This window comes from Sphaeramia orbicularis, chromosome 6, assembly GCF_902148855.1.
Source record: "Sphaeramia orbicularis chromosome 6, fSphaOr1.1, whole genome shotgun sequence".
Taxonomy (NCBI): Eukaryota; Metazoa; Chordata; class Actinopteri; order Kurtiformes; family Apogonidae; genus Sphaeramia; species Sphaeramia orbicularis.
Genome location: NC_043962.1, coordinates 51,416,003 through 51,433,597, shown reverse-complemented (window position 1 = coordinate 51,433,597; position 17,595 = coordinate 51,416,003). Strand labels below are relative to the sequence as shown.

The window sequence follows — 17,595 nt, the reverse complement described above, 5'->3', positions numbered from 1 at the left end:
GTGTGAGAGGGCCTTACCTTTTGGCTCGGTCCCTAATAATTTCAAAACGAACGAAAAACAATAGGGCCTTGCTTGCAGGCAAGGCCTCTCACTGTGTGAGAAAAAAGCATATCTTTACATAGGTGTTTTCTCCAGTTTTCTCACCGCCCCGGTCCTCCTGGTTTTCGCATCCGGTTCAGGTGGGGGTCATTCTCACCCTTACCTTCAATGCTAATGCAGTCTGTGGATTCCGCAGATTCTGCCAGTTTTTTTCATTTTTGGAAAAGGAAAAAAAGTGACGAAGATATGCTAAGGAATAAAACGCCCGCCCCACCTCATTTTCATTTTTTATTCATGTTTGTTTGCTCCGGTTTCAAAACGTCATATCTCCAGTTGTATTTGCTCTATCAACATCAAATAGTGAGAGACTGTTTAAAGGCCACACTTTCAAATGTAGTTGTCCCCAGTGGGCTATGTGACCGACTTTCAACGCTATGTATTAAAAATGTTATGTGATGCGAGGACCCCTAAGGTTTAATGGGGCATATCTTACCTGTGTGTCCATTTTGAGCAGCAGCAAACAAAGCAGAGGTTAGGTGATGGGAGAGGTGGGGGTCTTGGTTGAGGTGACTGGGTTTGTTTTCCATGGAGGTGACACCGGCAGTGGAGTGGGTGGAGTTTGTGTTGGTGGTGGTCGGGTCAGGTTGGTTAAGCAGCATTGACAATAAAGTGACATTTCCCTGGGAAGCAGCTTGGAGGAGCATGGGGTGGCCGCCGTCCAGGGCAGCAGGCCCACCACCACTTACAGACGAGACTACGGAGGGACACCAGCCTGCAGGGAGAAGAAGAAGCATGAGGAAGAGGAGGAACAGGAGGAGGGCTTAAGTGCTGGACATGGGAGGCAGACCAGAAGGACACATTCAGGACAGACCCTTTTGTCTGAGCTACTAAGACATTTCACAACAAAAGTCATAGAATCTTTTCTGTGACTTTTTGAAGACTGAGTGGACAGTCAGACTCTGAACTTAAAAGTCCTGTTAATTCACAGTGAGGGACTATTACAGCCATACATAATTCTGAGAATATTGTCATAATATTTTGGAAAAATATCATAAATAAAAGTTGTACTTGTTAAGAGGGAGGGGCTTAATGTCACAAGAGTTGTCAAAATTCCCAACAGACCCAAACACAGCTGCTGTTTGTGTTTCAAAAACCAACAGACCCAGTTTCATGACGTTTGACACAACATGATTTTTTAATTTCTACTTTGCTGGAATATACACTGCCCAGCCAAAAAAAAAGTCACACACGCAATATTTCACTGCACCACTTTTGGTTCTGATTACAGGAGACATTCACTGTGATATCTTTTTTGCCACATAATGCTTATGTAGCGTCAAATAAGGTTCATAATAGTTTTTCCATCCATAGTTGAATTAATTTTGGATTTTTGATGGAGAATCGAACCGCTGCATCACGTCCTCATCACATCCCAAATTAGAGTCTGGACTATATGGTGGCTAATCCAGGTGTGAAAATGATGTCTCATTCTCCTTGAACCACTCTGCCACAAGCCTGATGAATCTTGGCTTTGTCCAATATTTCTAACATAAAAGACATGAGAGGCTACTTACTGAATCAGTTAGAGTTAAATAACTTGCTACACCTGAAACATTATTAACCAATGCAGTACTTGCCAATGGAAGGATCTGAACTATGGTCTTAGTTAAATCCAGGCAGTTCGAGTTTTTTTGGCCAGGCTGTTTATTTAACTCAAACTGCAGTAAGTAGACTCTCATTTCTTTAACGTCAAAAACATTAGGCAATGCCAGGATTCATCAGGATCATCAGGCTTGTGACAGAATGGTTCAGGGAGACGGAGACATCATTTTCACACAAGGATAAGCCATCATATAGTCCAGACTCCAATTTGGGATTTGATGAAGGCTTGATGCAGTGGTTCGATTCTCCATGGGGCGGCCATGGCTCAGGTGGTAGAGCGGGTTGTCCAATAACCAAAGGGTTGGCGGTTCGAATCCCACTCTGTCCTAGTCAGTCCGTTGTGGGCAAGACACTTCACCCTCCTTGCCTCCACTTGCTAACACTGGTGTATGAATGCGTATGAATGTTTGGTGGTGGTTGGAGGGGCCGTAGGCGTGAATTGGCAGCCACGCTTCTGTCAATCTGCCCCAGGGCAACTGTGGCTACAGATGTAGTTTAGCACCACCAGAGGGGGAATGTGAGAGCGAATGAATAATGGATCAATAATGTAAAGTGCTTTGGGTGTCTAGAAAAGTGCTATAGAAATCCAATCCATTATTATAATTATTATTATCATTATTATTATTACCTCCGCCAAGGAGGTTATGTTTTTGCCAGGGTTTGTTTGTTAGTTTGTCTGTCTGTTAGTGTGCAACATAACTCAAAAAGTTATAGACAGATTTGGATGAAATTTTCAGGGTTTGTTGGAAATGGGATAAGGAAGAAATGATTAAATTTTGGTGGTGATCGGGGGGGGGGGGGGGGGGGGGGGGGGGGGGGGGGGGGGCGGCACTGATCGTTACTGTGCAACATAACTCAAAAAGTTATGAACAGATTTGGATGAAATTTTCAGGGTTTGTTGGAAATGGGATAAGGAAGAAATGATTAAATTTTGGTGGTGATCGGGGGTGGGGGGGCCCATGGGGGGGGGGCACTGATCGTTAGTGTGCAACATAACTCAAAAAGTTATGGACAGATTTGGGTGAAATTTTCAGGGTTTGTTGGAAATGGGATAAGGAAGAAATGATTAAATTTTGGTGGTGATTGGGGGTGGGGGGGCCCACGGGGGGGGGGGGGGGGGGGGGGCACTGATCAGCCTTGGCGGAGGTCTGCGCTCTCCGAGTGCTTCTAGTTATTATTATTGTTATTAATCAAAAATCAAAAATTAATGCAACTATGGATGGAAAAAATATTATGAACCTTATTGTGACACTACATAAGCATTATGAGACAAAAAAAGATGCCAGTGAATGTCTCATGTAATCAAAAACCATAGGTGGTGCAGTGAAATATTGCATGTGCAACTTTTTTTTTGGCCGGGCAGTGTATACTGGCCCTGTATTCTTGAGTTCCTACATTTAAAATTGTTGTAAATCCTAAAAAGATTATGCAATATTTTAGTAAACCCCCTTAAAGTCCACACTTCAGTCACATCTTGTTTCATTTCAAATCCACTGTAGTGGTCCACAAAGAAGAAATTACTAAATATATGTCACTGTCCAAATATTTATGGACTCAACTGTATAAATCCATTTCTAGCCATAAACAAACTGTTGACTGTCCTACTTTGTTTCATAAATACCTGATTCATATCCTTCTCTCTTTCTTCTTCAGAAACAGCCGTAATAATTTAGTCAACATTAAGTGCACTGCAGCCTGGACAAAAGAGTCCATCATCATGTCAGATTAATAGCTCACTAACAGACTGCATTTATCTCCAGTTGCAATCACTCATCCACAACATTCACACAGTGGGCCACTACAAGCTTAATCTACAGCATTAAACATAACATGCACACAAGTGAAGTAAAAGAACACAGACCTGAAGAGTCAAATCTAACACCTACACTAATACTAAATAAATAAGCCTCAAATGAACCACTTAAAAGGTTATTTTTTGAGCAGGTTAGAGGAAAAACAGGCGTAATGACAGAAATATTCAGCAAAGAAAAGTTGGAGCTGTTTAAAGATTACGAAGACTTACACCTGACTGTATTTAAAGATTCCCTTTCCTTTTTTGTCAGAGAGATAAAAATAGTTGATTTTTACCTTTACATGTTTTGGCTACAACCTATAGCCTTTCTCAGAAGGGTCACTTGATGCTGCTGTGATGTGTCTTGTCAGCTGTTTTATCCAGGAATGCCAGACAACAGGGGACGATTATGCCCCCGTTGTCTGGCATCCTACAGAGGACAGCATCTCAGGTGTGGGATAAGGTGTAAGATCCCTCATCACACGCATAAACTGTCAGTAATCAGAATGTTGTATGATGGGGCTACCATAGTCACAGACCCTTAGGACAGAGAAGAGGAGGAAAAACACATAAAAACCGTACTGTCTAACTGCCACTATCTGCAATGGGCCATAGAGAAAGTGAGAGAACAAGTCAGTCTCAAAGGAGTGCAGCAGGGAACAAGCAAAATGAAGAAGACCACACAGAACACCAAAAACACTAGCATGGCCGTACTCCCATACATCAAGGGCACCACAGAACGCATACAAAGAGCAATGAGGAAATATCACATTAACACCCCAAGTAAAACCACATTTCACTCTGAGATGATTACTGGTCCATCAAAAAGACAAAATACACACAGAAAACGAACACAAAGTCATCTGCAAAATACCCTGCCTGTCATGTAACAAGACCTACGTTGGAAAAACAGGAAGAGTGTTTGGCACAAGAAAAAATGAAGAAAGAATGTGAGAATGAGACATCAGCGACAACATACACAAAGCCAAAGAAAGAGCAGAACAATAGAATCTGAAATCTGCCACAATGGATCACTGCAAGAGAGAAAATCATGTTATGGACGGGGAAGAAGCCACGGTCATTTGCTCAGAAAGCAACAAATACCACCACTGGATTAGGGAGGCCATAAAGATCATGGAACGGCCCCAAGGGCCTTGAACAGGGATGAGGGATCTTACACCTTATCCCACACCTGGGATGCTGTCCTCTGTAGGATCCCAGACAGCAGGGACCATAGTTGCCCCTGTTGTCTGGCAATCTTGGATAAAACAGCTGACAAGACAAGTCACAGTAACATCAAGTGACCCTACACAGCATGAACCCAATTGGACTGACGGTGTTTTTAATCAATGAACTGGGTCATGTTAACAGAAAAAGGAGCTACTCAGTGTGTTTTTACTCGCATGCATAAAACTGGATATTCAAGCATACACATTTTGCAGGCAGATTAATGAATCATCACAGATTTCTACAACTTGGCTTTTCTATGTGCAGCTCTGGCCTCATTCCTGAGCAAATGTAGACAAGCAAAAGCATCAACAGTAAGACACAAACTGGAATAAAAGCCAGATGTGATGGAAAATGCACATAAAAACCGAAAGCAGGAATTTCTAAATGCACTCAGACTTGAACTTCATTGCAGAAAGAATAAAAACATAAAAAATATTTATGTAGTATTGTAGGTCTTGATAAGTCTAAGCCATGTAGTTTTATCACTCAGAGATAGACAAGTGACTTGTTTCCTCCAGCTTCCTACAATCTTTTCATCTGGTTCTGCACTGTAGAGGTAAAAAGTTTCAAATCCCTTCACATCTATATTTGAGGAACACTGTTTTTTGATATTTCAAAGAAAATAGTCAGTCCTCAGCCCATCTTTACCAGAACATGGCTAATCAATTTCAGTGTTAAGTAGACCAAAAAGGACAATTATGGGAGGTTCAGGGGCAACACAGAATAAAAGTAACTGGACTTAGCATATCATGTATCATAGATACATTACTACATGGAATAAACTAGTTATATGAATTCATTTGTCTACTTTAAATGTATTACATTTCATTACCAATAACTGTCTTTACAGAGAACAGCACACAATACCACAGTACAAAGTACATGTTTTTTTTTAAATATGTTCACACATAGTCTGAGTAATAGTTAATATGCCTATTTATAAGACAATCAAGAAAACATCTAAGCATATAACCTAGAGAGAGTCCAAGTGGTTAATGAGAGCATACAGTAGGTCCCACATACCTCAAAATGGCTCAAAAGTGAGATACTTTAGTTTTATTTCTAAATTTACTTGCAGGTCTGACTTGCATGTAGTGATTTTAGGCCATAGAATGCCTGTATTTGGTCCATAAACCTGGAAAAGAATCCTCCTGCATGATGATGTTGTATCATCTCATGACAGCAAATAGCTATGATGCATCATTATTCACAGTTTCTATGTCATTACCTCTTTATTCTGCCATCTGAGGATGTGGTTGGTGTTATCACTGTTTTCCATTGGACACATCCAATCCAGACACACCTGTTCCTTTTTATTCCAGTTTCTTACACTACTCTGCTTGTTTTAAAGTACATGCCTTCATTTCCAATCTTGTTTGCTAAACAAATTCTGCAAAATTTACAGAGAAAAGAGTTGACGGGGGTACAGAGTTTGTTGACATCAGACAAGATATCAAGAGTCTCTATAAAGGTCCTGAACAGAGAATTTGTTTAAAGTGGATTGCAGCGACACCTTGGGCCAGAACTGGTGGTGTTTTTAAAGGGACAAAAATTCCACTTCCCATGAGCACTACCACCTACTGTCATGAGGGCATAACTCTGGCCAAGGCGTGCAATTAAAGCTAATGAATGAAGAGCGGATCCTCTTTACAACTCTGCATTTCTTTTTTCAAGACAGCAACTTGCAGGGTGCAAAGTGACATTTGAAACGAGACAACAAGCAAACTTCATAAAGTCCGTTTATAGTGTAGTTTAGTAACTGGAGTGAAAACGAAAGTGAAACCAAACGTTTGACGTCTGACTCCTGCCTCTATGTCTCTTTTACTCCAGAGCTCCGGAGTGTTACTCACAGACCAGTGTTCTGAGATGTGTCCCAATAATATACATTTGCACTAGCTTTTCCACAACGTATTCAAGCATTTTCATAAATTACTTCAGTCATTCAACATCTTCAGTATTCCACATTAGCAGTTCAGTGCTAGCTGCTTCAGCCTTCTGCATTCACAGTATTTTACTTTTATAATTGTCTTGTTCCTGAAGGGCAGTTTAGTATCCAGGCCCTAGCATGAACATTAAACTCCATATATAACCATTTCAGTCTGACTTTACAAAGCCCTTAGTTTGTGACTGAAATAATGCTACAAATAAAACATATTACCGATGTCAAAGAGCTAGCTGTGCGACTAATACAGAAGCATTTATTAATTGTTTGACTGAGCTACCAGCAGCCACTATAGTCAAATACAATGTTCCAATGCATATGTATAAAAAAAAGAAGCATTCTATACCTGTCTAGAAGGAAGAGGGCCAACTCCAGGTCTGTTTTCATTCCTTTTAACTCCCTTAGTTCTCTCCAGCGGTTCAAACCAATGCAGAGGTTTACTGGTGTTTTAGCCCATGCTCTATCACTCTCCTGTTTAGTTTTCTTTTTCTTTCTGCCAGTCCAGCTCCAGTTCCAGTGTCCACCATTACCACAAAATAAATCCAAGAAATCCCTTTGTTTAGGAAAAAGGACAGATCTTACTCCTCACTTGTTCAGCTTACTTTTCACTGCTAAACTCTGCCAGACGGTTTGGTGTTGTCATAGTGACATAAGTCTGCTGTAAATCAGTCCAGTCCTGTCTAACCCAACCAGGGAAGCTGGAAATAGCATTTGGAAATAACCTATTTTGGTGCTGATAATCTCATTTTAAATTGTGGACTACGATCAGGCATATATATAAAAAAAGATTTTTCAAGATCACACAGAAAGTCTGTACAGCACCTTTAATTTAGGACAATTCATCAGTTTGGGTAATTAACCCTAAGAGATCTAAACAGTCACCAGTGAAATGTTTCACATGTTTATTAACTTCTGAACCCCTGATCCCATCAATACATCTACATAATTCAGGTAAAAGGCAGTGTCACAGCTTTTCATCATCATAATCAGATATGGACAGTCAAAGGCTCCTAAGTGACTCATGTAATCTGATAAATGACAGTGGTTGTAGATGCCTGTTTTTACATTCAGTTTATAACATATTTTGCTTAAAAAGTGAATTTTCTTAATTTTTTTCTGTTTTGATTTGTGATGTCCTGATCTGGATTTTTTAGCTTCTGATCCGATCTGATTTTTTTTAGGATTAGTTTTGCCAATACTGATCTGATACCGATCCGATACAGAGTTTTTACAATAAAATTTTGATTTAAATTTGGGGTTATTAGTTATTATGCTATTATTTTACTTGAGATCACAATTGGGCTGAATGTGGAACCTGAACTCAAACAAGTATGACACCTTTGACGCTTAATAACTTGAGAATAATTTTTGCACTTTCCAAATTTATACTGTGGGACAAATTAGAACCTGTGGTGGGTCGGTTTTGGCCCGTGGGCTGTATGTTTGCCACTGCTGTAGCTGGTCTATGGATAAGTCCGTCTAGGTATTACATGGGGCTGCATTCTGCACCGTATGGTAGTGACCCGCAGATCACTGGGTTATTCGCAGGTTGGGTTGGGGCGGGTCAAAAGAATGTCAGTTTATTTGCGGGGCGGGTTGGGTCAAATTATTCCAAAAAAGCCCCAGGGGTTGAAAAAAAAAAACAACTCATGCATCACTACCAGTCTATAAAGTGACAGCGAAGCTTATAGACGTTTTACTGATTCCTCTAATTGCTCTACCTTCAGACCCCCTCCCCCCCCCGAACCGGCTCGTGACTAAATCCAATCCCATGCATTCTTCTAAAAAATGCCAGATCGGCAGCTGATAGTGATCTGTAGATCGGATCAGGACATGAGTAGTTTTGATATAATAACCTCTGAATTTACTCTGAGCTTTAATGACCATAATAATAATAATAATCTTCATCATCATCATAATGACAATCATAATCATCTTTCTTTATACAGCACTTTTAAAAACAGGACTTTAAAAAGTGCTTTGACAGAAGACTGGCCAATCAGAGCAATTACCAACAGCAACAAAAAATTATAGCCAAATGTAGAAATACTTATTTAATATGGTTATAAGAAGATAAAAGAAAAATCACATCAATAGCATCAACGCACAATCCCAATAAAATTGCAATAAAGGGAAAATTCTAAAGAGAGATGATCTTTATGTTTATGCCAAGTGGTCTGCTTTCCCGTAGTGATTTTATTTAACAGGGGCCCTTTCTTTCTTTACTTCTGGTTTTTGCATCTTCAATGGCTAGGAGTTTCTTATCCATCTGATTGGGGCTGTTATTTCGCTTGCAAAACTTTTATTTTCATCTTGTTAATATTCAAGCCAGTGCTTCATGCTACATTATTATGTTTCTACCTCATTATGCATCCTAAATTGCATCCTCGAGCAATTTTTGACTTGAATGGGTGTTTATTTATAAACTGAATGATCAAACTAAACATTAGCTATCTCCTTGTACAATAAAGACACAACATCATGAGCTAAAAACCTGCAAGTACTTGCAATTAGGGCTGCACGATATTGGAAAAAACTGACATCACGATTTTTTTTTTTTAATCTTGTGATATTGCCATATGAAAAAATACTCAGGAGGACGTAATAGCTGTGTGGTGCCGACGTAAATGGTCAAACTAATTAACGGTGTCACCTCTTGTTGTGGCAACAGGTGCAAGGCACTATTGACACAGAACATGTGTTTCAGTATTATCCTTCTTGTAGCCAAAATAATTCCAGGTAATTGACGGCGCTGTTCTTTTTGGCACCAAGTCTTTATTTACGGTGATTTTCTCTTGTTTGTTTCTCATTTTTCAAAGTTGTTCCCAGCGACTCGCTCACTTGATGGATTGCTGCATGCAATGTGTCACATACCCTTGATATTAGATAAGAACATGTTGAGTTCAATTGCCTCCAACATGGCAGGACCTGCAATGTGACTATTGCGCACACGTACATCGCGATGTCGATGCTCAAACGATATATTGTGCAGCTCTACTTGCAAAGCAATGATCTGTGAGGGTTCTGAAAATCTGCCGGTTCATACCAAAGTAACAAGACAAGATAGCTTATCATATCCACAGCAAAGAATGCCGGTTTTCTAAAATGGCTCAGACCTGGACCCCAAAAATCACTGCTTTCTGTTTTTATGTGCATCTTCTGATTTGCGGTCATTCAAAGTGGATCTAAATATGGCTCTACATGCTGATGCGGGGTGAATAGAAAAGTTAATATAACAGAGTACAGAGTGCCATGGATGACACAGGAAGCATAATGAGCAGGAGAGTGCAGGAAGTTGCAGGGCGGCGTTGTCATGCTACTGGAGGGTGAAAAGGGAGAAAGGGGAGGAGAGAGCAGCCTCTGGCATCAGCGTCAGAGAGGACAGAGGTTACAAACCGATGTGAATACCTTAGCAGGGATGCTTCATTTCTGCTCTAATTCACCCTGACATGCTCCTCCTGCTGACAATAACTGACCTCTAGTCTCTGAGTGGCACATGTTAGCAACATGTTGTCAACGTCTGCTTCTGCTGAGTGCAACACTGCTAAAGCCGACGTGACAACATGGAGATGGACGGTGCCCAGAGGAAGGACATAGAAAGGGAGAGGAGCGAACAGAGAAGGCAGTGACAGACATCCGATCTTTTAGGGTAATTTAAGATACTTGAGACCTAAACTGAACTGACCCATGTGCTATTCTGCTATGGATTCCTGTGGTTAATCCAGTGTCTGTGACCTGGACTCGGTTGCACCAGCTATGCACATAGCCATAATAATTTTATCACTGCTAGGTTTAGTTTTAGTCTTACTTTTCATAATAACCCTGGGTCAGACACAGCCAGATCCCTTTTAAACAGTACACAAACTAACACAGCACTACACAATCAAGCTGTTCAGATGGAAATAATCTAAAATTAAAACAAAAATATTATACTGTTGACAAGAAATTATGTAAGAGTGAAACAAGAAGGATTTATTTTGTGTAATTTACTGTATACTTAAAATGTGTAGGTTTTCACTAACGGATAAAAGTGACTTATTAAATGAAAATGAGCCTCTCTTTGAATAGTTTAGTTTACCTCTGATGCAGAAATAACACTAAAAAAAACAGCTACCCTTCACTTACCCACAAATTCATTCCACTTCCACCAGGACTTATAACTAAGGCCTGTTTGTGGGGCCCTGAAAATAAACTTTAGGATACACTATCATTTGGTCATTTGATTTGATTTGACACTAACTTCCACTGATTTATTGTTATGTATGTTATACGTGTCCATTATTAAGACACTATTACCCCTAATTCTGATTAGTGTAAACAATTTTTCACCATTTAACATCTACTGGACTGTTCAAAGGCAACTGGCATGATAATCTTTCATTAGATTGCAACCAAACTTAAGAGAAAATATACATATATATATATATATATATATATATATAACTGGTGCAACTTATCACAATACTATCCTATGCTAAGATGGTTCCTTGGAAAGACAGTGAGAGGACAGAGCCGGAGGAGGTACGGGGAGCATGGAGAGGTCCCTTTACCTGATGCTGTTGCCAGGGGGCTGCCTGCTGAGGTGTGGGGGCTACGGGAGGATGGAGTGCTAATGGAGGGGGGATTTATGGAGGAGTGGCTACTGAGGGTAGACATGAGGCTGATGATGGGAGGGCACTCTGCACATGCTGTTGCTTGCTGCCGCTGAAGGCCCCAGTCAGGCCCCAGGGAGGCACCCACCTGAGAGGCCGTCAGGGCTGGGACCAGGTCCAGGGCGGGTTTTGGCGGCAGCTGAGGCGTGGCCGGTTTGAGACCCGCCCCAGAGGAGCGGCTGCCGTCCCCCACCACCTTCATAGGTGGGTGAGGAGGGGAGGGGGTCTGGGAAAGCCCAGGCTTTTTGGGAGGGATGGGGGGAGGGTTTCCCCGGTCGATCCTGGCCACCGTGGGTGACTTGAGCCCGATTGCGTGGCTCAGGCGGCCAGGAAAAGGGCCTCCCTCTGAAGCAGAGTGAGGCAAGCCTGGACGCAGTGGTCCGGCACCTCCTGCTGGGGGGCTGGTGAAGCGAGACAGGACCTGTGTGACAGTGTGGCGTGCTTGTTGTTTGGCTGCAAAGTTGTCACGATTGGTGGGTGAGAGGTCACGAGCTGGGGGACTCTGGGAGGCCGTGCCATTTTGGTCCTGTTCCTGGAACTTGTAGCGTGCTGCCTGGACTCGAGGGCTGACCCCGCTAGGCAAACTGTGTGGCGCTTGGCCCTCTGAGCCATTTTCTGTCTGTGCCAATCCTCCTGAGCTGCTGTGGACAATCCCCCGGCCAGCTGACTTCGGAAGACTCAGACCAACGTAGGGGGTCGGTTTGACAGGTATGGTAAGGGGGGTCTTCTTTGGACCCTCTGTATCAGAGGGGGGTAAGTCCGTTTGGCAGGATGCCGTCCGAGAGCTGATCGGTTCAGTGGCTACAGAGACCGTAGCCAGGGCTTTGGTTTTGGGTGGCATGCTGGTGGAGGCAGCAGGTTCAGCTGCAGTGGCAGCAGGCAGGACGACGGCGGCATCTTCCTTCCTGTCACCCTGTTCAGTTCTGAGCTGCTCTACCTGCTGCCTCAGACTAAGGCTCTCGGCCTCTTCGCGGCCCAGCCTGGCACGCAGCTGTTCACGCTCTGTGTCGAACTCTGACAGCTGCTTCTCCATCTTTGCCTCCATCTGTTGGCTGCGTTGACGCTCGCTGCTCAGCTCCTCCTGCAGCCGACCAGAGGTGTGACTCTCCTCATCTAGACGGGCCTGGAGCTCATCAAAGCGCTGCGACTCCTCCACCACTCGAGTAGCGAGCTGCTTACACTCACGTACCAGCATCATGACGATATGTTTGTTCTTCTCACGCTCATCCTTCAGCTGTGCAGTCAGTTTTCGGTGCTCTTGCTCCAGACTCTGAAGCTGTAGCTTCTCCATCTCCAGCTGCAAGAACAAACACAAACACAGTCACCAACAGATGCACAAAAAAACACAACTAATATTTATTTGGGTATGCATCCCTTTGGCACAGATTATTTAAGAAACTTGTTTTTGTACTAAAATTACAAAAACTGTCCACACATAAATACACCATGCAATAAATAACTAAAACGATTTATAAAGCCACAGCTTTTTAAGGAATATAATGCATTTGTAACCTCTCATAAAATTTTGACTTTGCAAATATTAATATAATTCTGAAATGCTGAGTCAAAATATGTAATACTATTTTATTACTTTGAGAGGGTTTCTTTTTTTGGAAGCACTTATGATTACCTTTTCCCAAACATACAAAATAGCTAAAACATTATAACAAAAAATGCTTAAATAAACAGACAAACTTCATACACAGACAGTCACTTTATTCCCTCATGGAGGTCGTTTTGGTGAAAAGTCACATTTCTCTTTTCAGAGCCAGTCAGTGTCTCTGCAGACGGTTACATTTCAATGACTAGTCAAAGCCCTGGCTGCTAAAACTGGATCATTGCAGCTATTGTTAGTTCAGTGCTGGCTTCAGAGGGTATCATGGCTTAACTCAGATCTCCACCCAATCAGCAGTATCCTATTGCCCTAACAAGCCTCAAACAAAGGAGTCAACAACCCATCGCCCCCTAAATGAGACTCCCCTTCTCATCCAAGCCCCTGTCCTGGCCCTCTGGGAAAACATACCATCACCAGCTAATGCTGAGGAGGGGTGGGGGATTTAAAAATGAGGCAGAGCGCCGAGGGAACACCAGTTGTTACTCAAAAGGAGGTGCTATGACTAGCTGCTAATTGGGTGTGGATTATGTCTGCTGTAAGTCAGCCTAATACCTCTGAAGAACAGATTTGGGATGCTGTGAAGCCACACTGAGACAGACAATGAAGCAGGTTTTAGAAAGTTTATAAACTGTTCTGATCAAAACAAACCAAATGACTCTGAGGAAGACTACATAAGCCAAACACACATCACAAAAGGTAATCATAATGTCTATATTCCTTCATTAAAGTCAGGGGCAAATAAGGATGCAAATTAGTAAGAATTTAGCAAATGTGGTTTCATTATCGATATCACTTCAATTCAATTCCCTTTGATTCTCATTGGATTAGTGAATAAACTACAGTACAAATGGCTTTGTTTGCATTAATTCTTTTATGTCAAACATTAACTAACATTTTGCATTTGATTTGAACAAAATTCAGACAGGGTTATGAAAGAGGTAGCTTAAGGAGTGCGAGAGCCACCTGCTGCAGTTTCAAAGTCTTGTCATCCTCTAAATGTAATTATAGGACGTGGAGATTATTCATAAACAATAATAAAGCAGGTCGACAGTGAAATGACGCCAACATTAACAGTATTAAGAGAAGCTGGAAGAGTTTAATGTTACTGGCTGTAAAAAAGGACGCCTTGCTATATGCTCCGCTTCAAGAGTCTCCGTTCCTTTCACTAAACAGTAAATCAAAGACATTACAATGGTGCAGTTTAACATGTTGGAGGTATTTCTCCCCTTTATCATAATGGAAGCTCTGTAACTGTTACAAATGGCCTTTGTGTCATCTTTACTGGTGACATGTAACCATACTTTAGAGCATTTCTAAACCAAAATACAGAAATTACATGATGATGCATTTGACGTGGTGATGTCGAGGAACCGATATGTGGAATCATTCAGCAAGCAGTCCCAACAATTCCAAGGAAATGAGCTCCTGGGCAAAGCTTGTCTACAAGGACCAGTTCTAAATTATTAGGGGTTAAACCGGGTCAGAGCTCCCCCTGGTCATCACACCCAGATACAGTTGAACTCCCCTTCAGCATCACACATCACACCTGTCTGCATTAATCTCCACAGTAAATTTAGTAGCATACGGTCCAGATGAGTAACTCTCTACTTCCAAAACAAAGTTAGAACAGAACCTTTTTCACAGTGGCCATTTTACTCTGCCATCATACTCAAGCTGGGAAGCACAATGCTTCAAACAAAAGGATGTTGCACTGTGCTCACGATATATAAACATTAGTATTTTACCACTTCCTGATGGGTCAGTGACTGAAAAGGTAAGGGACTGTGGAAATTCATGGAAGCATATTTTAGGTATAATAATGTATTTGAGAATTACTATCTATCGTTCGTCAACAGCAAACACTTCCAAGCTACAAAACTGACAGATTTACATGATTAGGAAAGATATATTAATGTAAGTTTCTTATTTGGTCTCTGACATGATTTTCTATCCTTAAACAAGTTGTGTTTGCACCTAAATTGATCTAAACCTCAACCAAAATATTAACACAGTAAACACGCAATTTTGTAAAGCTATCAGTGGTGTTTTCAGTCATATACGCCATTTTTAGAGAATAGACCTATTCTGTTGTTTAGTCATGAGGACGTGTTGCATTCTGGCAAGACAACTAAACCACTTTAATTAGAAAAGGGTTTGACTGTAATTTGTTCTGTGTGTGAAACAATGCATTGTACTAATTTCTGACAAAATATGTTAAGATTAAGATAATATAATTGAGACATGATGAATGATGACAAGGAGTATGTAACTGGTGAGGGAGGTACTGTCATTTCAACCAAACTATTGGCCTTGAAATAGCAGTTGTGATTTGTCTGCTGCCATGTTGGCTTGCTGGAGTTGGGTGATAAAAATTGAATCTTGACATTTACATTGTGATGGATGATTTACAATTCCTTTGTGTTCTGGCCTCATGAACTGAAGGCAAAACTTGACTCAAAAATAAGCACATTCACATTTAAGTTATTACAAGAAACCCAAAGGTTGTATTTTGAATTTTTGTTAAGCAAGAAAGTTCTGTAGATGAATAATCTTGGTTCTGTGACTTAGGTATTTTTCATGATTCACAGAAAGATATACCACAATTAATTGATAAATTGATCGATATGTTGCTCATCCCTGGCCGAAAGTGACCATAACTGGACAAAGGGGCAGAGCTGCAGGACTGTGACAGATCATGGATGAACTAATACTAAGGGCGTTTTCACACTGTGTACCCAAGTCCACTGGACATCAAAGTCCGCTTAATTTTATCAATGTTAATGCAAACAAGTCCAATTATGAAGGTAGTCCTGGGTATGGACTACATGGACTCCAGTTGCAGGGTGAAAGTGATCTGTACCTGAGAACGGATGTGACCTGATCACCACTCCGACAACTGAAGTGGACTTAATCACCACAGTACCATAGACAGTGCTCCTGTTGTCTACTGAAAAAGCCTTGGATCCGCGCAGCACAGGCTCGCCTTATTGACTGAACCACTCGGTGATATATAGGGCCAACAAAGGTTGTTCTCCTTTACTTTGCCTCAAACAGGCTAACAGATAGAAAAGTATTGGTTGTTGCCGCAAATGTATACAAATGAACAGAACAGTCACTCGGTTGATGACGTAAGGGTTTGTCTTCTTCTGATTTCTGCATTTGTTGGATAGCGACAGAATTCCTTCCACACCGCCACCTACTGTTTTGGCCCTGCAACACCCACTCATGCTCGGGCACAGGCCACGCTATGTGCTTGTGAACGCAACATCTGCAGGAAAGGTGTGAGTGTATCCAGGTACAGCACAGATCCAGATACCCAGTGTGAAAACACCCTAAATGCAAGCTCACCCACTTGGTAAAATGGTAAACATCATCAAACACTTCTTAAAGTAATTTAATGGAGTTGTCAGTGTAACCTGTTCACTACGACCATAGCAGAGCTCCTATTTAACTAACATTTTTGGAGCCAATGTCTTCATATCTACGCACATTGGGGGAAAAAATCAGTTACAGTGGGAACACCTTGGGAAATACTAATAGGATGTTGCCTGTTGAAAGGAAAGAAAAGTCCTTCTATTTGAGAATGTGTGAACATCACAGCCCAATAAAGCTAAGTATTCAGCTGCTGTGAGGTGCTGAAGATGAAGAGTGGGTGGAAGTAAGGAATATTTATAGGGAAATAATTCAGCACCTGCGGTCATGAACTTGCTTCCAAATTAAGCCTTAAAATACAATGTGAAGCACTCTGTGTCTGTGTATTTACCCAAAAAACCGACACATACAGGGTTTCATCATGTGTTTTTTCCACGAGGGAGGGGGAAGATTCCTTTGACTTCATGACTGATTCATGGAGGATGAGAAAGGGGCTAGGGGTGTCTTCATTATGCCCGTAAACCAATTCAGACTGTGGTTCATACAACTGCCTGCCTGAGAGCTCATGGATAATTCAACAGTTTACTCACGGGAGGACAGCGGATGGAGGGGATAAAGATAGCATGCACTCTACTCAGCAACCGAAAGTAAGAGCACTGAACCCAGCCTATCACAGCAGTGTATCATCTTATTGGACGTCTCCAAATGTCTATAAAGACCATTCATCCCTAGCTGACAGTAAGCTGTGCTGCTCTGTCAGTTTAGATACTACTGTGCAATTTGTGGTGATGTGCTGATTTATTCTGGGCTAAAGAGGGTAAACTGTTGTTATGGGCTGGCGGCTTCTCCTTTCCTTTTTACACAGTTTTCCAGGGTCAGGGGTCAAGTTAACATAAAAATTCCAAGCTGGTACAAAATAATATGGATTAACTGGTGGCACACAATGCAAACACAATGTTCTATCTTAAAGCAACACAACAAACTTTTTCAGCCTTAAAACTATATTTTCCTGGTCATTTTGGTGGTACAACCACTCACAATAGGTTCAATTACACTTTCGCCATCACTCCAGAGCATCCGTCATGTCTGCATTGGCACTTTGCAACTTCTGAGTTCAGGTCGGTACCCCTACAAAAAAAGAACTACAAAATTTTACTGCTTTATGGCATACGTCACTGATATGTCACGTAATTGATGGGTGCATGCGCACACAGTGACCGACAGTAAGGAGTTTGGCATCCCAGCTTTTGAGCTTTTTTGTTCGTTTTTAAGGAATAAAAGAGACGAGCTC

At 41.6% G+C, this 17,595-nt stretch overlaps 1 protein-coding gene across 2 annotated transcripts in view; it reads right to left on the bottom strand.

Annotated features, from left to right (window-relative positions):
- Positions 1 to 17,595, bottom strand: part of cttnbp2 (cortactin binding protein 2) — a 290,602-nt gene that overhangs the window by 120,131 nt on the left and 152,876 nt on the right. For both annotated transcript variants that reach the window (XR_003935538.1, XM_030135577.1), the window contains exons 4-5: positions 11,216 to 12,614; positions 533 to 811 (exon numbers count right to left, since the gene is read on the bottom strand). Coding sequence is in view for 1 of the 2 variants with exons in the window: in XM_030135577.1 (XP_029991437.1) it covers positions 533 to 811; positions 11,216 to 12,614 (1,678 nt within the window). In the remaining variant the exon portion in view is untranslated. The remainder of the gene's footprint in view (positions 1 to 532; positions 812 to 11,215; positions 12,615 to 17,595) is intronic.